The 27,376-nt window shown below is 45.4% G+C and overlaps 1 protein-coding gene across 1 annotated transcript in view; it reads left to right on the top strand.

Annotated features, from left to right (window-relative positions):
* FRMD8 (FERM domain containing 8) overlaps positions 1-26,343 on the top strand; it is a 47,758-nt gene extending 21,415 nt beyond the window's left edge. The window contains exons 6-11 of the mRNA XM_077287757.1: positions 246-412; positions 3,355-3,567; positions 10,033-10,156; positions 20,092-20,235; positions 23,124-23,307; positions 25,715-26,343. Coding sequence (XP_077143872.1) covers positions 246-412; positions 3,355-3,567; positions 10,033-10,156; positions 20,092-20,235; positions 23,124-23,307; positions 25,715-25,824 — 942 coding nt within the window. The 3' untranslated portion in view covers positions 25,825-26,343. The remainder of the gene's footprint in view (positions 1-245; positions 413-3,354; positions 3,568-10,032; positions 10,157-20,091; positions 20,236-23,123; positions 23,308-25,714) is intronic.
* Positions 26,344-27,376: the final 1,033 nt, after the last annotated feature.

Genomic DNA, 27,376 nt, shown 5'->3' with positions numbered 1-27,376 from the left:
TTGCGGTTTATTACGTCACTACTTCTTGGCTCCTTGCAGGAAGATCCTCTCGGGCCATTGAGTATAAAACTCCTAAGAAAGGCAGATGGGAACGCGATGCTCTGATAATCCGAACAGCTCCTTCATTCAGGGGAGCATTAAAGAGTCACAATTAAAATTTGCTAGTTTCATTCAACAAATACAATATTAATTAGTGCTGCCTTTGGGATCACGTCTGTTAAACAACTTGACTTGAATATTTGCAGATCACTGACGGGGGCATATTGCGCCTTCTGTACGAGGAGGCAAAATACAATGTTCTGGAGGGCAGGTACCCATGCGATGTAGAGGACTGTGAACTTTTGGGTGGTCTGTCTTGCTGCCTGGAACTAGGGCCATACAGCCAAGAAAAGCATACACCCTCTACACTAAGGTAAAGTAGTATATTATATTATCATCTCTGTTCTTATATGTAGTATTGAGATTCCTGTTTCTCGATTTGATAACGATTAGAAGAATTTGCTCTCATAGATGAAGGCAGAAATTTAGCTGATGGTCTCAGTGTACAGAATTGTCTGCTTTTTTACATTTGTTAACCATTTTGTCCTTTTTAAAAAGACCTAATGTGTAACAAAAGTAAATTTAAATTATTTTTTCTTTGTTTTGTTTTTTTTACATTTTATACTGTTTTTTTAATTGTATTTTGTACATTTACTGTGCTTCTTTTGCCAGTATTTTCTCTTTTTTTCGGCTGTTGAGGTATATTCACAGCCAGCAGATTTGCTCCCATGCATCTAAATGGGGTCGTTTCTGCAGCAGACACATGATTAGGAAAGTCGCAGAACTTTCTGCAAAATCTGTACCTTGTGCTAATATACCCGTATTGTTGCTAATTTATTTTAACCTGTTTCCCAAATCTTTCATATGCCTTTTTGCTATTTTATGATGATTACATGTGGTTACTTTAGGTGTGGAGTTAAGGCTAAGAGCGCACTGCATCACAGAAAAAGAAAGAGCGCACTGCACCTGAAGCTTGCTCATGGTGTCTATGCCAGGAAAAGCTCCTCACTGGTGTATACATCAAACATATCCATAGGACTCCTTTTATGCCATGGTGGCCATATCCCTTTAAATTCTATCAGGGTAGTTGGCTTGCACAGCAAATATTTTTTTTTTCGTAGAGATCATTGGAGGATGCATGAAGCCATGGGTATAGACTGATGCCTCGAAAACGCTTGATCTTAAGCAAATAATGTTGCACCCCTTATGCCGCCTAGAGAAAGTTAATTAGTATCAGCTTGGTGCCAGTAAGGGGCAGATACACATTTACCCTTTCAGCTGTGTTCTACTTTTATTGTTTAGTTACTTTTTGTCCTTGCCCCTTCGCCAAAAGGCGAAGAAGCGGCACTGAGGAAGTTACAGTTCTGTCTGCCTTTTTTGTTCCCAAAAAGGGAAAACAAAACGCATAAGATAATTGGCTACAGTAATGACTTCTCCTCTCGTAAAAGGGAATCTGTCAGGAGGAACTCACAACCCAAACTATATGTGCATGTAGCTGCTTCAAAGACAAGTCCAGCAATACCTTTACATGGCCAATCTGTTCCTCAGTGACAAATCGGCATTTGAATTAATATGCAATTAAGGCTGAAGAGTAATGGAAGATCTGAAGCCTCTGTCACTCCAGATCTATTTTCCACCCAGCGCCGCCACCTCCTGTTTCACTGATGGCTCCTTTGCCTGAAGTGACACTTCATAGAGGTTGTCAGTCAAGCAGGAGGAGGCAGCACTGAGAGGGGCTATAGATCTGGAGTGACGGAGGCATCAGATGTTCCGGGAAAATAGATCTGGAGTGACTGAGGCTTCAGATGTGCTTGAGAAATTACTTCCTATTAGATCTATATAGTGTGTCAAGTGCATGGTGCACAAAGACAAATGGCTAATTCATCTGGAATGCTGACATGACTGGAAGCCATGATACAATTTAAATTTGGAGGTATCTGGGTTGTCTGATACAGCCATTGTATTTGGTACATTTTTAGAAAGTGTCAAGGTGGCTTGAATGAAAGAGATAATCTAGTCCCCATATGAATCATCATATTGCCTACCAGAATGTCTGTTACTGGCGCTGGGCTCCGGTTGGCCACTAGTTGTTTGTATCCTGTACGTCTGCTCAGTCACTGAACGCTAAGGCTATTTCATTGCCAGAATATACACTCACCGGCCACTTTATTAGGTACACCATGCTAGTAACGGGTTGGACCCCCTTTTGCCTTCAGAACTGCCTCAATTCTTCGTGGCATAGATTCAACAAGGTGCTGGAAGCATTCCTCAGAGATTTTGGTCCATATTGACATGATGGCATCACACAGTTGCCGCAGATTTGTCGGCTGCACATCCCAAAGATGCTCCATACAAGGCAGGATGGATCCATGCTTTCATGTTGTTTACGCCAAATTCTGACCCTACCATCCGAATGTCGCAGCAGAAATCGAGACTCATCAGACCAAGCAACGTTTTTCCAATCTTCTACTGTCCAATTTCGATGAGCTTGTACAAATTGTAGCCTCAGTTTCCTGTTCTTAGCTGAAAGGAGTGGTACCCGGTGTGGTCTTCTGCTGCTGTAGCCCATCTGCCTCAAAGTTCGACGCACTGTGCGTTCAGAGATGCTCTTAGGCCTACCTTGGTTGTAACGGGTGGCGATTTGAGTCACTGTTGCCTTTCTATCAGCTCGAACCAGTCTGCCCATTCTCCTCTGACCTCTGGCATCAACAAGGCATTTCCGCCCACAGAACTGCCGCTCACTGGATTTTTTTTCTTTTTCGGACCATTCTCTGTAAACCCTAGAGATGGTTGTGCGTGAAAATCCCAGTAGATCAGCAGTTTCTGAAATACTCAGACCAGCCCTTCTGGCACCAACAACCATGCCACGTTCAAAGGCACTCAAATCACCTTTCTTCCCCATACTGATGCTCGGTTTGAACTGCAGGAGATTGTCTTGACCATGTCTACATGCCTAAATGCACTGAGTTGCCGCCATGTGATTGGCTGATTAGAAATTAAGTGTTAACAAGAAGTTGGACAGGTGTACCTAATAAAGTGGCCAGTGAGTGTATGTGTTTTAGGTTTTCGTAATTATCTTATGCTATTTCCCGTTGCTTAAATCTGAAACAATATGGCAGAACAAAGTGGATAGATTTTACATTTGCTGATTTATAAAGACAATGGTTGCGAATCTTAGTCCTCTAAAAGAACAATGCAGTGTGACGTTCTTCCATGACAATTGCTGTACTCTGAACTCTGTACTCTGTAACTCTGTACTCTGTCCTTATGCAGACAGTCGTTTTAGAAAACCTTATTTTCCTGCCTTTCTTACAGGCCGCAGCTAGATTCCTTTCTTCCTTCATATTTATGCAAAAAGAAAATGGGAATACTCAATGCATTTCGAAATAGAGGGAATCGGCAAGTAAGCTTCGAAGAGACGCTGGTCAATACATACAAAGCGGCTACAGAAAATGTTTGTCCCGAAGAGGGGGATGTAATTAACTGCAAAGAGTATTTGAAGAAGTGCCATGAGCTTCCTTACTATGGGTAGGTATGATAGCGAGGATTCTGTCACTTCATGCCTGCTTCTCTGGTACTAATCCTATTGGATCATTATTCCGTGTTCCCATGTAGTGTAAATTTTGATTATTTTTTTTTTTGTTTTCCCCGCTGCGTTTTTTGGCCAGAAAATCTACTACGTTTAGCTATCCAAACAAAGTGGATGCGATTTCATGAACATGCATATCCACTGAGCATTTGAAGATGCTGTTAAACTGTGTTTTCTCCTTCGGCCACATTGGGGGGACACAGGACCATGGGTGTTCTGCTGCTGTCACTAGGAGGCTGACACTAAGTTGAGACAAAGAGTTAGCTCCTCCCCTGCAGTATACACCCTGATGCTGGCTTCCAGAGACCCAGGTCAAGCTTAGTGTCCGTAGGAGGCACACTGGATTTAACACTTCTTTTACGGACGAAGGGGCGACGGATTCTTTCATGTTCCGATCTCCCCCGAACCAACAACAGGCGAGCATGGGAGTTTTACCTCTCCGTATCCTCTCCTGCAACGTGGGATGCCACTGCCTGAGCTGATTCTTTGGGGGCGACGGGCCCCTTTCACGGGACCAATCTCTCCCCCCTTACCCCCCCCTCCCTTACAGACGAGCACTGGAGTGTCACCTTCAGTATCCTCTTCTGCAGCCAGGCCTATTACTGGACATTCTGCCCTGCCCACCAGGTTTTACCCTCGGCTGTTCAGAGGCTCCTTTTCATTGTGGCGTCCGTGCAGCCCCCACTGCATCACCACTAAGAAAGCGGATGATGGAAGGAGGCGGACGGTTCCTCTCCACCCCCCTCTTATGGGGATGGTGGATAGAGGCTCCCCCAACCCTGCACCGTCCTAACCACCCCGGGCACAGCTAACCTGCGGCAAGCTGCTCTGCAATTCCCCTCCATTCGGGGTAAGTATCACCTGGGGGGGGGGGGGTCGGTTGTTCCGGCGGCACCGGAGGGTAATTTCTCAGGGTCTCCACAGGGCTAATAGGCGCCGGCGCTCCGTGGCCACGCGCTGGGCCGAGGCCATAAATTTAGTCCCCGGCTTTGGCCTAGTGCGGGCCGCAGCCTGATAGGCCCCGCCCACCGCTCACATCATCCTGCGGATCCGACCCCCCCCCCGGTCCTGGCGCTTCTCGCTCTCTGTGAGATTACCCTCCCAACCCCCGGCGGCCATCTTTTTTACATTGCACACCGCAGCTCCATCCCTGCACGTGCCAGCGTTTTTCCTTTCTGGACCCCGGTTGTCTTCTCCATCAGCGCCGCCTCACCTCTCTGTGGGACACAGGACCCGGGTAAGGAGACCGCATTAGCTGCCTCCCTGCAGAGTTACCCTCGCTTCCATACTGATAGACCCTGAGGCCTATTACTTGGGGGTACATCATGTCGCAGTCAAGGGCTAAAAAGATCACCAAGGTGTATACTACCTTTTTTACTGCGTGTACCACCTGCCAGGCTCCACTCCCTCGGCCACAAAGTTCCCCTCTCTGCTCAGCCTGCAATGCCCTAGGTAGCCAGGAGCCCTCCGCCGCCACCGACCCCAGTGTATCTAGCCCCCCTGAGTGGGCCGCGTCACTGTCACAGTCCATGGATTCTTTAGCCAAAGCGATTAAATCCCTTCATGACCCCTCTGGGGAGCGGGGCACTCTTTTTTTTCATGGGTTAAGAGATCCCTCCTTAACAGGGGAATCGTCGGCCAGCAGGGGCCGCTCTCACCCGAAGGAGGCACGGTCATCCAAAAAACGGATCCGCACTACCTCGCCTGAGCATTCACCACGCCATTCAGCCTCTGGTAACTCCACTTCTCACCCACCCTCTCCAGGGGCTCGTAGCGATCACGACTCTGAGTATGAGTCTGATGCATCCTTAGATCTGCATGCTCCGGAATTTAGATCTACTGTTGACTCCCTCATCGAGGCAGTCAATCATGTACTAAAAGTGGACGATGACCCTAATTCTGCTCCGGACCATTCTGTCTCCTTTACGAGAACCAAGCGTTCCCATAAGGTGTTCGCCGCTCACCCGGATTTCCTGGATATAGTCCGGCGACACAGGGAGCGTCCGGATAAGCGTTTTACGGGCAAAAAGGCCCTGGAATCAAAGTATCCCTTTTCCGCAGATCTTGTTAAAGATTGGACGGAATCTCCACTAGTAGATCCTCCGGTATCGCGCTTGGCCGCCAAAACACTCTTATCCCTTCCTGATGGTGCGTCAATTAAAAATCCCACAGAACGCCAGCTAGATTCCCTAGCTCGCTCAGTGTACGAAGCCTCAGGTTCCTCTCTATCGCCTTCCTTCGCTGCGGCTTGGGTTGCCAAAGCAATGGTTTTCTGGGCAGATGCCCTTGCAAAATCCATTCAGGAACAGGAACTTCCGTCTGAGGCAGCAGACCTTGCCAAACAAATTGCCATGGCTGGAGATTATGTGATGTACGCGTCTTTAGACGCAGCGGACTGTGCAGCAGCTGCGGCTTCAAAAGCCATCACCATTAGGAGAGCTATTTGGCTTAGAGAGTGGCGCGCAGATTCCTCCTCAAAAAAGTCTCTGATTTCCCTTCCTTTTCAGAGTGGACGCCTCTTTGGAGAAAAATTAGACCAGCTTATTTCTGATGCTACAGGACAGGACTAAAGCTGCTTTTTAGCGCCAACAATATTTTCGTTTTCGGCCCTTTCGCAGTAGCCCATTCTGGTCCAATTCCGCTGCCTCGTCCAGATCAGAACGATCTCCACGCACAGACAGAGACTCTCGACCTTCATACAGGCCGAATCAGTCCTGGAGAGGAAAGCCTAGGCAACCCAGAACCAGAGGTTCCAGGCCTGCCAGATTCCCTTCGCAATGACTCTGGGACTATTCCAGTCGACACCTCCAAAGCAGGCGGACGTCTGCTTCTTTTTCAACAAGTCTGGCTCTCCATCGTCCACGACGAATGGGTCAGAGATCTGGTGTCTTCTGGTTACAAAATAGAATTCTCCGCCTCCCCTCCAGCACGCTTTTTCCCCTCTCGTCTCCCAAGTTCGGGGGCTCAATCTCGCGCTCTTCACCGTGCCATCGAATCCCTCCGCAACAACGGGGTCATTGTTCCAGTCCCAGAGCACCAGAGATTCAGAGGCTTTTACTCAAATCTCTTCGTTGTTCCGAAAAAGGACGGAACGGTGCGCCCTATTTTGGACCTAAAGCTCCTAAACAAGTATGTAAAGGTTCAACACTTCAGGATGGAGTCCCTCCGGTCAGTCATTTCCTCAATGAAGACAGGCGAGTTCCTAGCATCAATAGAATCAAAGATGCTTATCTTCATATCCCAATCTTCCCGCCACATCAAAAGTTCCTCCATTTCGCCATCCAAGAGGACCACTTTTAATTCACGGTCTTACCCTTCGGCCTTGCCACTGCGCCCAGGGTATTCACAAAGGTCATGGCGGCTGTCATGGCCATTCTTCACTCCCGAGGAGTGGTCGTGTTGCCATACTTAGACGACCTCCTGATAAAAGGTCCGTCTTATCAGGCCTGCGAAGCAAGCGTCCGCATTACCTTGGATTCTCTTTCGCGCCTGGGCTGGTTAATCAACTTGGATAAGTCCTCCCCCGTTCCTGCCCGATGGATCTCCTTCCTAGGCATGATCCTGGACACGTCAAAGGGTCTGGTCTTGCTCCCTCGGTCCAAGGCCCAAGAGCTTCAGCAGGGAGCTCGGACGCTCTGTCATCCTCGTCCAAGGTCCATTCGGTTTGCCATGAAGATCCTGGGGAAAATGGTGGCCGCAATAGAAGCGGTTCCCTTCGCTCAACTCCATCTCCGCCCCTTACAACAGGCTCTGCTGAACAACTGGGACAGGAGTCCCTTATCCCTCGATCGGCCATGTCCTCTGTCCCCACGGATCAGGCAAGCCCTCACATGGTGGACTCTGAGATCCTCTCTCCTCCAGGGGAGGTCTTTTCTCCCGATCCGCTGGCTGGTGGTAACTACCGACGCCAGTCTCCTCAGTTGGGGAGCGGTGTTTCGACATCACACTGCCCAGGGGCGTTGGACAATTCGGGAGTCGAGGCTCCCTATAAACATCCTGGAGATTCGAGCGATCAGACTCGCCCTGAGACGTTTTCACTCCCTGCTCGCGGGGCACCCAATTCGAGTTCAATCGGACAACGTCACGGCGGTGGCGTATATAAACCATCAGGGGGGTACCCGCAGCAGGGCGGTGTTGCAGGAGGTCTCCCACATTCTCCGTTGGGCCGAGGCCAACCACTCCACCATTTCCGCGGTGCACATTCCAGGCGTCGAGAACTGGGCGGCGGACTTTCTCAGCCGTCAGGGCCTCGCCTCCTGGGAGTGGGAACTCCATCCAGAGGTTTTCCGGCAAATCTGCCTTCGCTGGGGTACTCCGGACGTGGATCTGATGGCGTCCAGACTGAACACCAAAGTTCCCAACTTCATAGCACGTTCTCGGGACCCCCAGGGCATCGGAGTGGACGCACTGATATTCCCGTGGCATCAGTTCCAACTCCTGTACGTGTTTCCTCCGCTTCCCTTACTGCCGAAGGTGATCCGAAAAATCAAGACGGAGGGCGTTCCGGTGATTCTTGTCGCCCCGGATTGGCCACGTCGCGCATGGTACGCGGAACTCGTTCAACTCATATCCGATGTCCCCTGGCGGTTACCAGACCGTCCAGATCTGCTTCGCCAAGGGCCGATCTACCACCAGAGCTCAGGGGCCCTACGTTTAACGGCATGGCTGTTGAAACCTGGATTTTAACTCAAGCTGGTTTCTCCCAGCAGGTCATTCCCACCATGATAAGCGCTCGCAAAGCGTCTTCTGCTTGCATCTATCACCGCACCTGGAAAGCCTTCTTCTCATGGTGCAGGCTCCGAGGTCGCCCTCCGCTTGTTTTCTCAATCCCTACAATTTTGGATTTTCTCCAGTCCGGCCTGGACTCCGGCCTGGACTCCGGCCTGGACTCCGGCCTGGACTCCGGCCTGGCGCTCAGTTCCCTCAAGGGTCAGATCTCAGCGTTATCGGTGTTGTTCCAGCGTAAGATTGCTGCTAACTTGCAAGTCAGGACCTTCATTCAAGGGGTCTCCCATGTGGTACCCCCCTACAGAATGCCGTTAGAGACCTGGGATCTCAATTTGGTCCTAAGCGTCCTTCAGGAATCTCCGTTTGAACCTCTGCAGGATGTCTCGCTGACCATCCACTCCTGGAAGGTTGCCTTCCTTGTGGCAGTAACATCTATCAGACGGGTCTCAGAGTTGGCCGCTCTATCCTGCCGGGCGCCTTCCCTTGCCTTCCACCAGGACAAGGTAGTCCTACGCCCATCTCCAGCTTTTCTCCCTAAGGTGGTTTTCATCTTTTCACCTTAATGAAGATATCATTCTTCCCTCCTTCTGCCCACAGCCAAAACACAGGGTCGAAAAGGCCCTTCATACCCTGGACGTGGTACGGGCCCTTAGGAGGTACATTTCCAAAACTGCTCATTTCCGCAAATCAGACTCCCACTTTGTGCTCCCGGAGGGTCACAGAAAGGGTTTGGCCGTGTCTAAGGCCACAATAGCCAGATGGATCCGGTCTGCTATTCAAGAATCCTATCGGGTCAGGGGCAGTCCTATCCCGGTGGGGAATAGAGCACACTCCACTCGGTCGATGGGTGCTTCCTGGGCCATCCGGCACCAGGCAATGGCGGAGCAGGTTTGCAAGGCCGCAACATGGTCCAGCCTGCACACTTTCACAAGACACTACAATGTCCACATTCAATCTTCTGCGGATGCGGCCCTTGGCAGACATATTCTGCAAGCGGCCATCGCGCATTTATAGTCAGATGGTATACAGAGTTATTTGGTTGTATTGTTTCCCACCCAGGGACTGCTTTGGGACGTCCCATGGTCCTGTGTCCCCAATGTGGCGAAGGAGAAATAGGGATTTTTGTGTACTCACCGTAAAATCCTTTTCACCGAGCCACTCATTGGGGGACACAGCACCCACCCTGTTAGCCTGTTCGGCTCGTTACGTTTTTTGGTTCTTGACTTTCTCTGACATGTTATACTCTAATGTTATGTAATATATTACTATTAATCTCCTACTGCTTTTGCACTGAACTGGGTCTCTGGAAGCCAGCATGAGGGTGTATACTGCAGGGGAGGAGCTAACTCTTTTTGTCTCAACTTAGTGTCAGCTTCCTAGTGACAGCAGCATAACACCCATGGTCCTGTGTCCCCCAATGAGTGGCTCGGAGAAAAGGATTTTACGGTGAGTACACAAAAATCCCTATTTTTGTGTTTAAAGGGGAGCAACTTTTAAGCTTTTCTGTACAAAAAAAAGCACATTCAAATACGCATTAAATTGAAGTGGGAAATGCATAAAAAAAGCAATAATCAGAAGATTCTTGCTGCATATTTTGGCATGGGCATCTGCAGGAAAAAAAAAACAAACGCATTTACACTGAACATGGCCTAACACTGCCTTAATTTTGTTTTCAGATGTGCCTTTTTTCAAGGAGAAGTAGACAAGCCCGCTCAAGGTTTTCTCAACAGGAATGGTCGTAAGACTGTATCCGTAGCCATTAATATGGAAGGCGTGTCTGTCATAGACCGCAAGGAGAAGGTATTTTTATTTTATGACGGCTCATAGAATAAAGAATTACTATATAATGTCCTTTACACAAATGTTGGATGGGGTGAAAATAAACATTTTACCTTCTAAAAAGAATATTTATTTGAAGTAGCAATTAAATAACAAGTAGCGTAATTTAACCCCTTCTTGACATCATCAGACACAGATGCGCACGCAAAGCCAGTGCTGGCAGCGTTATACAGATGGCATCCGTTTCTTGACAGCAACAATTGGAGCGACACTAAGCTCCGATCATTGTTGTTAACCCCTTAAATGTAGCAGTCAATTTGACAGTAGTATTTAAAGCGCATGATCCCGAGGGGGCACCATTTTGTGCACCCACTGTTCCTCCCGTGACACTATTACGAAGTGCCAGTGGGGATTGCAGTGGCGGCCGAGCCCCAGCTGAAGGCCCCAAAGGCTGCAGTCTTTGTACCCCTATGAAATTTAGCCACAGGCTGCAATATTGTGTATATAGAACAGGCAATCAAACTATCCTAGGTTTAGGTCCCTTTAAGAAGACCAAAACTTTTTTCTTTGTTTTTTTTTTATTTTGTTTTTTATGTAAACTATTTTTTTTGCAAGGTAGAAATAAAGAAATTAAAAAAAAATTGCTATTGCCAGTTCTTTAAAAGCCTGATATATCAAAATGAAAAAAAAAAATGGTAGAATTGTTTTTAGTTTTTTCTTTTTATAGCACTTTTGGGAGATTAAAAAAGCAATCAAAAAGTCATATGTACCCCAAAATGGTACCAAACAAGTCATCAACTCGCTACACAAAGAAACAAGCCCTCACACAGCTCCATTTGATTAAGGCTGCTTTCACACTAGCATCGGTACGGGGCCGTCGCGCTGCGTCGGCCCAACGTACCGACGCATACTGTGAAAAAAATGCCCGACGTGGGCAGCGGAAGCAGTCTTAGGACGCTTCCGCTGCCCCATTGCAAGGTCCGGGGAGGAGGGGGCGGAGTTTCGGCCGCGCATGCGTGGTCGAAAATGGCGGACTAGACGCACAAAAAAAGTTACATGTAACTTTTTTTGTGCCGGCGATGCGCCAAAACACAACGCAACCGTCGCACGACGGTTGCGACGTGTGGCACTGCGTCGGTAATAAAAGTCTATGGAGAAAAACCGCATCCTGCAAGCAACTTTGCAGGATGCGTTTTTTTCTCCACAACGACGCATTGCGAAGTGCAGTGCCCGACGCTAGTGTGAAAGTAGCCTAAGGCTACTTTCATACTTGCGTTTTGCAGCTTCCGTCACAATCCGTCGATTTTTGAGAATGCAGGATCCTGCAAAAAAATTAGCAGGATCCTGCATTTTCCCATAGACTTGTATTAGCGACAGATTGTGATGGATGGCCACACGTTGCATCCGTCGTGCACTGGATCCATCGGAAAATAGCGGTCCGTCATTCATAGGAACATTTTTTTCTGCACGTCGGAAAATCGGTCAGCGACGCACCCTGCGCTGCCCGTCGTCGGCTGTAATGGAAGCCTATGGACGCATGATCCGTCGCTGACCGTCACACACTGGAATCCAGCGACGTATCCCGGTTTTTCCTTCTGAGCAAATCCGGAAAAAAAAGTCAGTCTCTCCCTCTCCCCGAAATTTAATTCCCGGAATTTGTGGACGACGCATCCGTCATTACACTGGATGCGTCACACACGTTTTCCCCTATTTTCATGACGTCCGTCGATACGTCATTTTGCTGCACAACGACGTACAGCACAAAACGCAAGTGTGAAAGTAGCCTAAAACGTTATGGTGTCATAAACCATAAGTTATTTATTTTTTCTTGTTTACAAAGGTCTGATTTTTTTTTTTTATTTATTTATTTGTTTGTTTTTTTTCACCAATTTATCATGTCGTCTGGTCATTTTTACTGCACAATGAACACCATAAAAACAAAAGCTAAAAAAACATGATAGAATTATTTGGGGAGGGTTTTTCTCTATTTAGCTACACTTCAGAATTTTGTTTTTCTATTTTACACTATATTGTATGGTGAAGTGAATGGTGTCATTAAAACTACAACTCCATAAAAAAAAACTTATGTAGATGGAAAAAAAATAAAAACACATGGCTAATGGAAGTACAGTGCCGTAATCCTGCGGCGCTAGCTCCCATAGTGAGGAGGGTAGTTTAGGGGGTAAATCGGGCCACTACGCCAGTAAGGACCTCTTCTGCTTCATGCTGCTGCTTAGAGTATTGATGAAGGTTCACTTTTACCTTCCTAGAATTCCAAAACCCAAGTGATCCAGAAAATAGACCGCTCTAAGCCACCGACGCTTGAATTAAAGTTTTACTTTTGTTCTATTGCAACAAAATTGTTTTTAGACATATTTCAGGGATTGTTTCCTAATGAACAACACACATATATGAGACTTTAACAGTTCAAGATAGATAATCAAACCTTTCAAGGTGTAGTCCGATTTCCCTTGGAGATGTAGCGTATAGACGTGTTTTATTCAATATTGTCTTCATTTACTTTTTACTGATTTTAAACAGTTCTTTCCAAATGAGGCTTTTGTGGCTGATGGCCGAGATGGGAATAATCCTTCTTTGCTCTGACTACAGGAATTGGGGGGTTATGTAAACGGCTAAGAGTAGCTGAGCTGTGCTATTTCTGTCCCACGCATAGCAAATAATGGGAGTTAAAGGGGTATTCTCATCTCCCAAGACCCTATCCTAATATGTAGTAGGTGTAATAGTGACAATATTATTAAATACCTCCAATTAGAAATGTAGTTCCTCTGATTCACTCTGTCACTTACTCTATTTCCAGGGCATTGCAGTAGCTTGGGTATCCATTGTTACAACCACTAACAACTAACTGTCACTCTGAGTAGTTGTAACCATGGATACCTAAGCTACTGCAATGCCCTGCACATGGAGTAAGCAACATAGTGAATCAGAAGAACTATACTACATTTCTAATTGGAGGTAGTTGGTAATATAGTTATTACACCTACTATATATTGGGATATGATCTTGAAGATGGGATCCTAAATACATTACATGTTAACCCTTTTTAAAGGGAGTCTTGTTAGCACGACTTAACTGCTCAAACCAAGCATAGACACTCTTACTTGTATTCCATCTACTTCCACTGTCGTCTGGCTCTTGTATAGCCAGGGCTTTCGATTAAGGAGGAGGGGAACGGAGATGGATGGAAAATAAGTAGTTGGGAACACTGAATTGTTTGGCCACGCCAAGGGTGCACCAAGTGCCTTTGCTTAATTTAAGTAGTCATTCTGTGCTGACAGACTCCTTTCTTTAAAGGGTTTGTCCAGCCTCAACAAAATACTCAAGCTACTTACCAGGTAGCGGTGTTTTTCAGGAGTCCATGACAGCACTAACGAGAGAGGGGATCCGCCCTTCAGGGACAGGAAACCTACAGAGATAAAAGGGCGGCACCTCTCTCCCGCATCAGTTGGATTACAGAGCATGAGAGGACCTCCATTGATTAGTAACACATAAATATCTAACACATTTCACCTTGTGACTAATTTTTAGAAAATTAATATATATGAGAATATATTTATCGTGATGAGTCATACCAGTAGAAAGGGAGGGAATATAGGAGTGCTGTCATGGACTCCTGAAAAACACCGCTACCTGGTAAGTAGCTTGAGTATTTATTCAGTCGTCATGACAGCACTAACGAGAGAATTACAGAGAAGAGAGTATTAGGGAGGGACTACTGCTTCCAGCACCCTTCTACCAAATGTGAGATCGCTGGAGCCACCAAGATCTAATCTATAATGATTAAAGAAAGTAGATGGAGATGACCATGTGGCCGCCTTACATATGTCCTCAATCGACACCTCCGATCTCTCCGCCCAGGAAGTCGCCATGGCCCGAGTGGAATGAGCCTTTACGCCTTCCGGGACTTCTAGGCCACCTGCTGAATAAGCCAAAGAAATTGCCTCCCTAATCCATCTACCTAAGGTGTTTTTGGACACTCTAAACCCTTTCCTGACTCCCTGATATGAATTATTTTTTTTCCAGGGGTCTGTTAAAGATATATATTTAAGAAGGCATCTTTTGACATCTAACGTATGGAGTTTGAGTTCCTTTTGGTTTTTTGGATTAGGGCAAAAGGTGGGGAGATTTATTTCCTGAAGTCTGTGGAATTTTGACGCTACCTTCGGAAGATAAAGGGGATCAGTTCTTAATACTACCCTATCTTCTCTAATCTGCATATATGGAGTCAGTCTAGAGAGGGCCTGTAAATCACTAACTCTCCTTGCAGATGTAAGAGCAATCAAAAGCGCTGTTTTTAAGGACAGGATCTTTATAGGAGCAGATTCTAAAGGCTCGAAGGGGGGTTCCATTAACGCAGAGAGGACCAGGTTTAAGTCCCACGGGGCTAGTCTTTTCTTAACGATGGGTCTTGATCTAGCCGCCGCTTTAATAAAACGAGCAATCCAATAATTTTTAGCTAATCCACAATTATACAATGCGCCTAAGGCTGAAACCTGGACTCTAAGGGTGCTTGTAGCTAGCCCCATCTCTAGGCCTCTCTGCAGGAACTCCAAGATTTTTGGAGTATTAGCTTTCTGACTCATAACTGATCCTGAAACCGACAGGAATTTTCTCCAGATTCTAACATAAATATTTTGTCGTGGAATCTTTTCTGCTTTTTAATAGGGTATTAATAAGTCCATCTGAAAACCCCCTTTTCTTTAGTAATGACTAGGGTTGAGCGACCTTAGCGTTTTTTAGGATCGAGGTGGGTTTTGTGAAACCCGACCTTCTCGGATGTCGGATCGTATGGAATCGGCCGATTCTACTGTAAAGTCGGGTTCCGGACCCGGAACACGAAACCCAATGTATGTCAATGAAATTCTCTCTCTCTCTCGCTCTCGCTCTCGCTCGCTCTCTCTCTCTCTCTCTCTCTCTCTCTCTCTCTCTCTCTCTCTCTCTCTCTCTCTCTCCACAATTAATTGGCTCAAAAAAATGGCGGGGAAGGCGTCATTTGAAACGCGACTTTGGCGCCAAGTTCGCGTTCCACGTGGCCGACCCACACTGGGATCGGATCGGGTTTCATGAGACGCCGACTTTGCCAAAAGTCGGCGACTTATAAAAATGAACGACCCGTTTCGCTCAACCCTAGCAATGACCCTTCAAATCCCACGCCGTCAAATGTAAATTGGCCACTCGTAGATGGAAGATTGGACCCTGTGAGAGGAGGTCTGGGAGAATCCACCGTTGAGAAATGGACATTTTCCTCAGCCAAGGAAACCACGGCCTCCTGGGCCAGAACGGCGCTATCAGGATTACATGAGCTCTGTCCTCCCGAATCTTCCTCAGAACAATCGGGATCAAGTTCAATGGGGGAAAGGCGTAAGCTATATCGAAGTGCCATGGAATTAGGAGGGCATCTACTGCATCCGGATTGTCTCTGGGGTTTAGGGAACAAAACCAGCGACACTTTTTGTTTTCTTTGTTGGCGAAGAGGTCTATCTGTGGGCACCCCCAACGACGGGTGATCTGATCGAAGATGACCTGATTGAGAACCCAATCTCCTTGCCCGAGCTTCCTGCGACTTAGAAAGTCGGCCATGACGTTGTGTTTCCCTTTTATATGCAGTGATGTGAGCGACAGAAGATGATTTTCGGCTATCTGTAAGATACGACCCGCCACTTCCATTAAAGATCTGGATCGGGTTCCCCCTTGGTGGTTAATGTAAGCTACAGTTACCTGATTGTCTGAGAATAGCCTGACGTGATGGCCCTGTAAGGACATAAGGAAATGGCTCAGAGCTCGTTCTACGGCCAATAGCTCTTTAAGGTTAGATGACAAATTCTGTTCGGATCGTGACCAAACCCCCTGGACCCACATATCACCCATATGTGCCCCCCATCCTTTGGGACTAGCATCTGTGGTCACTACACGTGATATATGGTTTACCCAGGGAACCCCATTACGTAGGTTTGGAGTGTGTAACCACCAACGTAAGGACTGAATAGTGGAATCAGACAAGGAAAAAGAACTATCCAAGAGACCCTCTAACAGACGAGTGTTGTACAAAACCTCCCACTGTAGGACCCTGGTGTGGTACTGGGCCCAAAGTACCGCCGGGATACACGACGTGAGTGAGCCTAACAGTGACATTGCTCCCCTCAATGTTACTAATGGATTGTTAATCACTTTGAGTATCTGTCGTTGGATTTTTTCTAGCTTAGCATCAGGTAGACGGCATTCTTGTAACCTTGAGTCTAATATGAGACCCAGGAATTCTTGAACCTCTAAAGGCTGTAACCGTGATTTTTTTAAAATTAATTATCCAACCCAACCTCTGCAAGGCTGTAATTACTTTGTAAAGTTGGGACGTGCAGTGTGATTGAGAGTTTCCTATTATTAATAGGTCATCCAGATATGGAACTATGAGAATATCCTGCTCATGGAGATGTGACCTCCACCATTATCTTCGTGAACACCCGAGGGGCCACTGCAACGCCAAAGGGGAGCGCTCTATATTGGAAGTGTTTAACCGATTCCCCTAAGAGGACTGCAACTCTTAAATAACGCTGGTGTTCTACGTGTATGGGGACATAATATGCTTCTTTAAGATCTAAGACGACCATAAAACACCTGTCAAACAATAACTTTATTGCGGATTTGACCGACTCCATTTTAAATGATGGGATCCACAAAAACCTATTTAGGCCCTTAAGGTTTATAATTGTGCGAAAAGTATTATCCGGCTTTTTAATCAGAAAGAGGGGAGAATAGAATCCTTTACCCCTCTGTACTTCAGGAACCTCCACCAAAACGCCTTTCTGTTGGAGTTCTTGGACCTCAGATTCTAATGCCAGCTGTTCTGCGGGAGAAGAACGCACAGGTGTTACTAGAATTCTGTCATTAGGAGTGATCTGAAAATCAAACTTTAGTCCAACCTCAATAATGTTCAGGACCCACGGGCTATTTGAAATATTACGCCACGCCGGATAGAAGGCTAAAAGCCTGCCTCCTACCCGGTCCGCCAGTCATTGTGGCTTCCTGTTGTCTCTAAAGGAGTTAAACATGTAGCCTCTACCTTTTCCTTTTATTGGCGTCATATCTGGGTTTTTCTCTATTCGATCATGTTCGGTCGAACCACCTCCTATTAGAGCCTCGTCTGTAAGTGGGTCTACCGAGGTAGGGGAAGCGTTTCTTACTATCCCCCGCTTTTTCCAATAATTCATCCAGAACCGGACTGAATAAGTGCGCCCCTTCGCACGGAATGCTGCATAATTTGGATCTGGCCTGCATGTCCCCTTGCCAACATTTCAGCCAGATTGCTCTACAGGCTGAATTCGAAAGTGCGGCCGACCTGGCTGCCAACTTGACCGAGTCCGCTGATGCATCGGCTAGATAAGCCGCAGCGCCCTGAATCATAGAGAGGGATGATAACATTTCATCCCTCGGGGTCCTGTTTTTCAGCTGATCTTCCAGGCTATCCAGCCATACCATAAAAGAGCGTGCTGTACATGTGGCTGCGATTGATGGTCTGAGAGCTCCTGCTGAAGTTTCCCAAGCTCCCTTGAGGAACACATCAGCCCTCCTGTCTAGTGGGTCCTTCAAAGTTCCCAGATCCTCAAACGGTAGAGAGGATTTCTTGGAAGCCTTAGCAACGGCTGCATCAAGTTTCGGGGCTTTATCCCACGTCGCTGATGCGGACTCCTCGAATGGATACTTCCGTTTAAAAGATGGAGGAAGAGAACCCTTCCTTTCGGGTTTTTTCCATTCTCTGGAAATTAAGGAGCTAACTTTCTCTACGACCGGAAAGCATCGGCGGAATTTACGGTCCAATCCTTTGAACATCACATCCTTCATGGACTTTTCCGGCGGCGTTTGCTCAATTCCAATTGTGTTATTTACCGCCTTCACAAGGCGGTCTATCCGGTCAAATGAAAAGCATGAATGACCGTACTCAGTGTCCGAGGAAGACCCTGACGTGTGAGAAGCCTCCGACTAAAGATCCCCAAAGTCACTGTCCTCCCGTGAACTTGGGGAACCAGGATCTAATCTTTTAGACCCTCTACTATGAGATTGGGATCTTGATGAACCTCTAATCTCTTGTCTAACCATCTGTCTTAGGCTAGTAGTGAAATCTGGCGTCTCCTCCGCTATTAAACGTTGGATACACGGACCACATAGTCTTTTAACATAATCATCCGGGAGAGGAATACCACATTCCGCACACTCCTTGTGCTTAGACTTAGAGGACCGCTTTTTTCCCTGATACGAAGAAAGGGAAATAAGGGGAGAAACAAATCACTAAGTGAACTTTCACGACGATCACTTACCCCTATAGTGTCTGAGTGGTACCGTAGATTGCGGGGGGACCCTCTCAACCGAAGCAACATCCATACGGCTTGAGGACTTTCCGGCTTTAGAAGATTGATTAGCACTACCTCCAGGACGACTACTGCCACTAGAACGTCGCTGGGTGTTCGCTGCATGGGGCTTCTCCAGGGGTTGACACTGTTGCTCTGAAGGCAACGGATCCTGCTCCTGAGACTCCATTGTGAAAATGGAAGCGAAGCAAGAGGAAGCCGCAGCTGAATCATTAAATAGCCGGCCCCCAAAGGTACCTCCCCCAGATGGGGGTCAGCAGGCCAATCCTGATGAACTGCCCGGTACATTACAGCATGTGGGAGGCCCCTCCTCCACGAGAACTACTACCAATGATACTCACACTGTCCCCCAGGAGAGCGCTGCCGTATCCAGCCCCTCCTTTGATAAAAAACCGCCACGAACGCTGTTTTCGGTAACTCCGACAGGGCGCCGCCATGTTTTTTCCCCCCGGCGCGGCCTATTGCGCATGCACCGCACGTCATCATTTGCTGCTGCTCCAGGCCCCGCCCCTTTCCGCGTCACTTCCGGTGCGCCCTGCAGCTTCCCAAACGCCGCACGCAGCGCACAAGCCAGAGGGGACACCAACACCGCTGACCACGCGCCGCAGCCACCCACCCGAGCGCGGACCATAAGCGCTGGCTGATAGGGCACAGGTGACCCCTGTAACACTGTGCGGTCACGCAGCACAGGGGAAAAAAAGAAATCTACTCAGCTCTAGGGGCACTACCCCAGCTAAAGGGAGCCCCCAACACCCGCTATCAGAAGGAGGGCCTCCCACATAATACTTACCCGTACCTGCGGCGATGGGACACCGAAAGAGACAGCACTCCCCCTGAAGGCTGCTCCTGCTCTGCTGCTGCCTACCCCCACAGCCCTCTGTGGTGCGGCACTTCCAGCATCGCGATCAACACCGAGGAAGGGGACCTCCCGCCTCCAGGATCGGTGAGTCGGACCTGGGTCAAATCTTCATTCTTCACCTTTCTTCCTAAAGGCATACTGCAGGGTCCCCTGTCAGGGACAGGAAACCAACTGATGCGGGAGAGAGGTGCCGCCCTTTTATCTCTGTAGGTTTCCTGTCCCTGAAGGGCGGATCCCCTCTCTCGTTAGTGCTGTCATGACGACTGAATAAAACTTGTTGACCATTGAGGCTTCTGATTAGCTCAGTGGTCAGGTGATTGGATCAGATTGTTATAGAATGAATGTGCTTTTTGTTTACTCACCATTCCAGTCACCTGACCTTTGTAGCCAATCACAAGCTTCAGTGGCAAGATGACTGGAGAAGAGGATGTTATTGCTTCCATTCCTTTAGAAGATTAATAAAATCGACATATGATGGATCCATGGAGGCATGACAGCAGATGAATAGGCCTGATTTAATTATTTTTAAGCAATCTATAGCGCCGGTTAAAGTTTTTGTTGAGGCTGAACAGCTGCTTTTAAATTAAAGTTCAGAGTTGTTTGTTTTTTGTGTTTTGTTTGTATTTTTCAGCTGCTTTATTGTTCCGCAAAGCGAGAACACGTCGGGTAATGAAATGGATTTAATATAACGTTTTCCACACTTTACTGTCTTCCAGCATGTTCTTCTAAGTTTAAAGTTTTTCGAGCTGTCCTGGGATCACACGTACCCAGACGAGGAAGAACACATTCTGTGGCTTGAATTTGATGGAGACAATGAAGGAACACCAGTAAATAAGTTACTGAAGATCTATTCTAAGCAGGTATTAATCCTTTACATTCTAGTAGTGTGTATGTATGTGTATGTATGTGTGTGTGTGTGTGTATATATATATATATATATATATATATATATATATATATATATATATATATATATATATATATAAAAAGAGAAAGGAAAAAATTGCTGCACTCACCCCAACTCTTTCTTCAGTTCTTTATTCACACACGAATATCCATAATAGGATGTGGCATGGAAATGGCTAGGGCTTATGAGGGGAGCAGGGATGTGCAGGAACGAGGCGGATATATATATAGCGAGAGAGAGAGTCCAAAAAGTCAGAGGCAGCACACCATTGCAAATGAGTTCAAAAAGTGTTCAAGTTTAATAGCCCATCGTGGCGACGTTTCAGCTCATGGAGAGCCTTTCTCAAGCAAGGTAATGGTGTACAAACATGGTATTTATCATACAGACAATTGAAGCATACTTAATAGTATTTGTGCAAAAAGGTTATAACAGCTCATGAGAGACAGTTTACATAAAGTGCAAATAGTGGCCAAAGATAAGTGCAAGTGTATTAAAGTGCAGTGCAATAATATACAAACATAAGATCATACAGTAAACGATTCAATGTTAATTGGCAATCTACACTCAGCTGCATTTCATGAATCATTTCATGGCTCACCCCATCCTGCAATAACATATGCATGCCGTATTCGGCATCCTGCCGCAAAAACTGCACATGTCCAGAGGAAAAAAAAGTTTAGAAGACAAAAGGAGTTTAAAACACTATAAAGTATTTTAAAGGAGCATAAGCCCTCATACACGCCTATTAGATGTCTCATATGGTATAGGTTCATAACCCAACAGTGCTGGGATGGCCATAGTTAACCCATAATGGTACGTACACCCCCCCATTTGCTGGGGTTGGTCACATACCATAAAGGACCAAGGGAGACCAATGCCCTGTGACAGACATGATCGCATCCTCAGTTACCACTGGGAACATCAACCAAATCTCCAATAACCGTGAGAAACGAGAACCACCATAAATGCCCACTCGGATTCCATTTTATTCACATATCCAATAAAACAAACATAACAAAAATAAATTTAATGAAAAAAGCATTCCAATAGTTGACTTCATGAATACGGTAAGCCATGAACCCTGATCTTCAGAGAAAAAAAAAATTATTCTTTCATACTTCTCATTATATCTAGAATCTATCTATCTATCTAATATATATACACACACACACACACACACACACAGATTTTTTTATTCCATGCAGATGTTTTAAATTACAGGATATTAGTGTTTCTACAGTATTTCAATTGATTTTTTTCTATTTTTTTTCCTACATCTGAACTGAATTTAGCTATATCGTTAGATATTTTTCACACTATTTTGCTCTTCCATAGATGGCAGAAGGTATGGTGACCCAACAGAAGTTGAACTGATATTAGCAAATTAGGGTTAAAATTAACTTTTAATGAGTCTATTCTTTAAATTAAAATGGATCACACAACAAAACCAAAAGTGCAAGTGCATGGACTGACAAACACGTAAATTATATGGTATAGCAACAGAGCCAGATCACCTTTTGCTACTAACTAGTAACCATGTCGAAAGAAAAAACTGCGGGGATGGCACAACGTGTGGAAGCGGATCCGCTGATCACACATTCAAGTCTATGGTAAGTATAGTAGATGCAGTTATAGTCTCACTACAAAAGCATCACCCACCACAACAAAGGCTCTGATGCATCAAAGCAAAACAATTGGCTGATCGTGTGATCAGTGGATCCGCTTCCACACGTTGTGCCTTCCCCACAATTTTTGCTTTCCAGATTGTTACTAGTTAGTACCGCTGGGTGATCTGGTCCTATTGCTATACCAAATCATTTACGTGTTTGTCAGTCCATGCACTTGCACTTTTGTTTTTTGTGTGTGTGTGTAATCTATTTTATTTTAAGAATAGTCACATTAAAAGGTAATTTTTAACCCTAATTTGCTCATTCCAAAACAAAATTCTCAGCATAAGGTGTGCTCTTTTTAGGGAGCATGACTCTAATGATGCATTATTTGAGCCGCAGGGTGGAATTGCGTTTTGTTTTTTTCCCCCATTTCTCCCAGAAAAAGAAATAGAAAGATATTACTTTGTGCACCCAAAAAATGATTCTATTAAAAAGTTCAACTCATCCCCCCAAAAGAAAACAAGCCTTGTATATGGCTGCATGAGAAAAAAATAAACTAATGGCTCTTGGAATTTAGCAGCAGGAAAGACATTATTTACGTAGTAGTAGTAAATCATGTATTGCCTTAATTGTACCTGCACATAGAATAATAGTAAAGTAACATCATATTTATTGCACACAGTGAATGTAAAACAAAAAAATATACCATAGTTCACATCCCAACCGTTCTGTGATGATGTCAACGATTGTAATTGGTGTCATCTAGGTTACTTACACATCTGCAATAACGCTGCCAATGTCTGATTCATGCTGCCATGGTAAAATCAGCATAAATCTCCTGTCTGGTTCCCTTTATTTATTCTCTTCACCCCCTTCTGTTCCATTGTTGGGTAGGTCTGCCATTCTAGAGACTGAGAAAAATAAGTACAGTTCTTTTAGGGAATATAATGGCTGCCATTTCACTGTATAACCTACCAAACTGCCACGTGGCTCTATATGTAAGAGTCAGTATGCGAGCTATGCTTTGTTAGTCCAATTTTTAACTACCTTATTACAGACACCCCTTAAGTAGAAAACCTAAAAAAAATATATAATATATCTGTATCCCATTTTTTATATTCCAATGTATAATACGGCCTTAACCTATTGTAAGGCTTTACCAAGATGAATGACACTAGTTTTTTCTTTCCAGGCTGAGCTGATGTGAATGACACTAGTTTTTTCTTTCCAGGCTGAGCTGATGAGTGGCCTGATTGAGTATTGCATAGAGCTCAGTCAAGGTAATGACTTACCGTCTCCAGAAACTATTCCTGGGATTTCACATGACTCTGGGAAACGCACCAATCTACGCAGACAGGAAAGCGTTGTGTGTAATCGCATTAAAAATCTGACTACCATAGATTACGTTGATGACGGTAAGTCTCTAGTAGCGTGGCCGAGTGTTTTCCAAGCTCTTTTATAATAGAAAATCTGGGCTAATCCTTCGATCGCTTGATTTGGCCAGCTTTTGTGTCCCTGTGCATTCTTATCGGACAGCGCGCATCATCTGGCCAATGGCGCATCGACCATCCACCATCTCATCCCTGTGTTGGCACATGACCATGTGGTAAGGAGGATGTCCCCTGTCTATGTTGGAACAATCCTCTAACTACAGCGGTACAGATGTCATAGTGAAAGTTACGAATTTATACTGCAATTTTATCTCCTGGACTCCATATACCATTACAATGAGCAGTGAATAAGCCAAATAGGTTGATAAAGACTTGTGAATCCTCATGGTACAAGCTGTCAGGATTTGCAGGAGCGGCCGGGCGCGTGAATGCAAGGAAGCGATTTGCATACATGCGATCACGTGCCGACTAGACGTGCGAGCCTTCGCTCAATACAAGTGAACTCAGAGATGCCAGCTACGTCTAGTTGCAAACCACAGCTCCCAGCACCCGGAGGATCCTGACAGTGCGTGCTGTGAGGATTCACAAGTCTGCAGTCACATAGAGTGACTGCAGATTTGAGCCCCAAGCCTGGACAACCCCTTTAAAAATGAATAGGAGAGGCTTTTCAATGCATTTATTTTTTTTCATATGTGAAAATCACTCATGAAACATAAATGGTAAAAAATGACCAAACACTGGTGAAACGTGAATCCAAAACACTGATGTCACTTGAACCAACTTTTTGCAAATGTGAAAAATCACTGAATGGGGCCTTAGTCAATAAAATCTACTGTTCAGTACAATTAAAAACAAGAGACAACCTCAATGGTGCAAGCATGTTGCTTGCTCCTGAAGAACATCTCTAGAATCTGTCCCTTCTTCACCATGGAAACAACAAAAACCCTCACTGTTGCCCTGTTCCACTCCTGCCTCGACTACTCTATTAATTGACCTCCCCCTCACTCGATTTTCCCCTCTCCAGTCCATCCTTAATGCAGCAGCCAGGGTCATCTATCTGGCTAATCGGCACTCAGATGTGTCTGCTCTGTGCCAGTCATTGCACTGGCTGCCCATACATTACAGGATCCAATTTAAACTCCTCGTTCTCACCCACAAAGCTCTCCACGGTGCGGCAACCCCTTACATCAGAGGTGTCAAACTGCATTCCTTGAGGGCCGCAAACAGGTCATGTTTTCAGGATTTCCTTGTATTGCACAGGTGATAATTTAATCACCTGCACAGAATGATTCCAGCACCTTGTGGAATGCTAAGGAAATCCTGAAAACATGACCTGTTTGCGGCCCTCGAGGAATGCAGTTTGACACCTCTGCCTTACATCGTCTCACTCATTTCTGTTTATCGGCCTACCCATTCTCTATGCTCCTCAAGCGACTTTTGACTAACATCCACACTAATCCCACACCCGGCTCCAAGACTTCTCATGAGTTGCACCAATTCTTTGGAATGCTCTTCCCCAAGAAGATAGAACTAACCACAACTTACAAAGTTTCAGGCACTCTGTAAAAAGACATCCGTTTAAGGCAACCTATCTCATTCCCTAATCAAAGTCCTTTTATATAGTCCATTCTCTGTTTCTCTGAACATAATTCTCCATCAAACTCCACCGCACCCAAAAGCACCACACATATTGGCTGGTGAGCAGCTCGTGCAGCCTTTATCTATCCCCCACTCCCTCAAGATGGCTGGACCATCATTGTAAATAAGCCCCTGTACTTTGCCATCATTGTAAATAAGCCCCTGTACTTTGTCTCCCCCACCTCATTGTAAATGGTTAAGCTCTTACTGGCAGGGGCGTCATTATTTTGCCTTAATTATTGTATTATCTTTAACTATGTAACTTATAACTTTTGTATAAAAACCTCTTATTTTTAATTATAAAAAACTTAATTCCAGCTCACCCAGTTACTCCACGCTCATCCACCTGGGGCTCAGACACCGGCCTCGCCCTGGCCTCACATCAAGGATAATAGAAAAAATGGAGTCCGGCTCAACAGGACTGGATTTTCCTTTTCTTTTTATTTTTCATAAGAAATTATAGTACATACAAAAGAAAAATGTACATGGTCGACATGACCCAATCGACGCGTTTCAACTGCACTAAGCAGTCTTACTCATGACTACTTATGTCTTAATTGTAAAGTGCTTCGGAATATGTTGGCATTATATACATGTTGTATATAAATAAAGATTATTATTATTCTTGGCTTTGTAATTTCACTGTGGAGAGGACTATATTTTGCTGCTTTCATCATCCAGGTTCTTAAATATGAGCTAGCATTAGGTGCAGCTATTGTACAATTCTGCTACTATAATTACAAATATGTGACTTGTCATATTGATGCCCATTTTGCCTTTCCTTTCCTCTCAGGTACTGAAATTAAACGTGTGAAGCCAAAAAGATCAGCGTCATTTTTCAACCGGCAGTCTACTCACAGCTACGCTTCTGTGCAGCCTTCGGAGACTCCTGGGCAGAGTTGACCGTGGCTCCAGTAGAAAGCCAAAGACCAAATTGACTTCTAACGCACTGAACCTTTATTATCCACTGTATGGACCAAGCCAAAAATTTGAGAACTTTTAACAAATGTGCCTAATAATTTCCCTGCTGTATCCAAAGTGATGGACCTTCAAGGTTTCCAGGATGTACATATTACCCTGGGAAGTCAGCCGATCATTTCCTTATGTAAAAAGTGCCTTCATTTCTGCAAAGCAAAAACATCTTGTGACCAAGCTGCATAAATGTCTTCCTTTATAACTCTTGTTATCTATCTTCTTTTTGTGTCATACACAAATTATTTCCTGGAACAGTGAGTCAATATCTTAATAACTTTGGACAGGCCAATAGATCCTAAAATCAGACATAAATTGGCCTATGGATTTAGGTATTTGAGTGATCTGGTGCACTTATTAATTTCTACTATGTACAAATAACAATATTCTGTTAATCTCATGCTCTTTATATATAAAAAAAAAAAAGTTAAAATAAACCGCTCTACTGTTGCACCTTTTTGAGAGTCATTCATTATTTTACAAATGTATCTTTGTGTGTATGTAAATGTATGTGTGTGTGTGTATATATATATGTATATACACTCACCGGCCACTTTATTAGGTACACCTGTCCAACTTCTTGTTAACACTTAATTTCTAATCAGCCAATCACATGGCGGCAACTCACTGCATTTAGGCATGTAGACATGGTCAAGACAATCTCCTGCAGTTCAAACCGAGCATCAGTATGGGGAAGAAAGGTGATTTGAGTGCCTTTGAACGTGGCATGGTTGTTGGTGCCAGAAGGGCTGGTCTGAGTATTTCAGAAACTGCTGATCTACTGGGATTTTCACGCACAACCATCTCTAGGGTTTACAGAGAATGGTCCGAAAAAGAAAAAAAATCCAGTGAGCGGCAGTTCTGTGGGCGGAAATGCCTTGTTGATGCCAGAGGTCAGAGGAGAATGGGCAGACTGGTTCGAGCTGATAGAAAGGCAACAGTGACTCAAATCGCCACCCGTTACAACCAAGGTAAGCCTAAGAGCATCTCTGAACGCACAGTGCGTCGAACTTTGAGGCAGATGGGCTACAGCAGCAGAAGACCACACCGGGTACCACTCCTTTCAGCTAAGAACAGGAAACTGAGGCTACAATTTGTACAAGCTCATCGAAATTGGACAGTAGAAGATTGGAAAAACGTTGCTTGGTCTGATGAGTCTCGATTTCTGCTGCGACATTCGGATGGTAGGGTCAGAATTTGGCGTAAACAACATGAAAGCATGGATCCATCCTGCCTTGTATGGAGCATCTTTGGGATGTGCAGCTGACAAATCTGCGGCAACTGTGTGATGCCATCATGTCAATATGGACCAAAATCTCTGAGGAATGCTTCCAGCACATTGTTGAATCTATGCCACGAAGAATTGAGGCAGTTCTGAAGGCAAAAGGGGGTCCAACCCGTTACTAGCATGGTGTACCTAATAAAGTGGCCGGTGAGTGTATATGTTTTATATATATATATATATATATATATATATATATAT

This window comes from Ranitomeya variabilis, chromosome 2 (genome assembly GCF_051348905.1).
Source record: "Ranitomeya variabilis isolate aRanVar5 chromosome 2, aRanVar5.hap1, whole genome shotgun sequence".
In the NCBI taxonomy this organism is placed as follows: Eukaryota; Metazoa; Chordata; class Amphibia; order Anura; family Dendrobatidae; genus Ranitomeya; species Ranitomeya variabilis.
The sequence above is the reverse complement of the archived record's forward strand: the minus strand, read 5'-3'. Positions and strand labels throughout refer to the sequence as shown.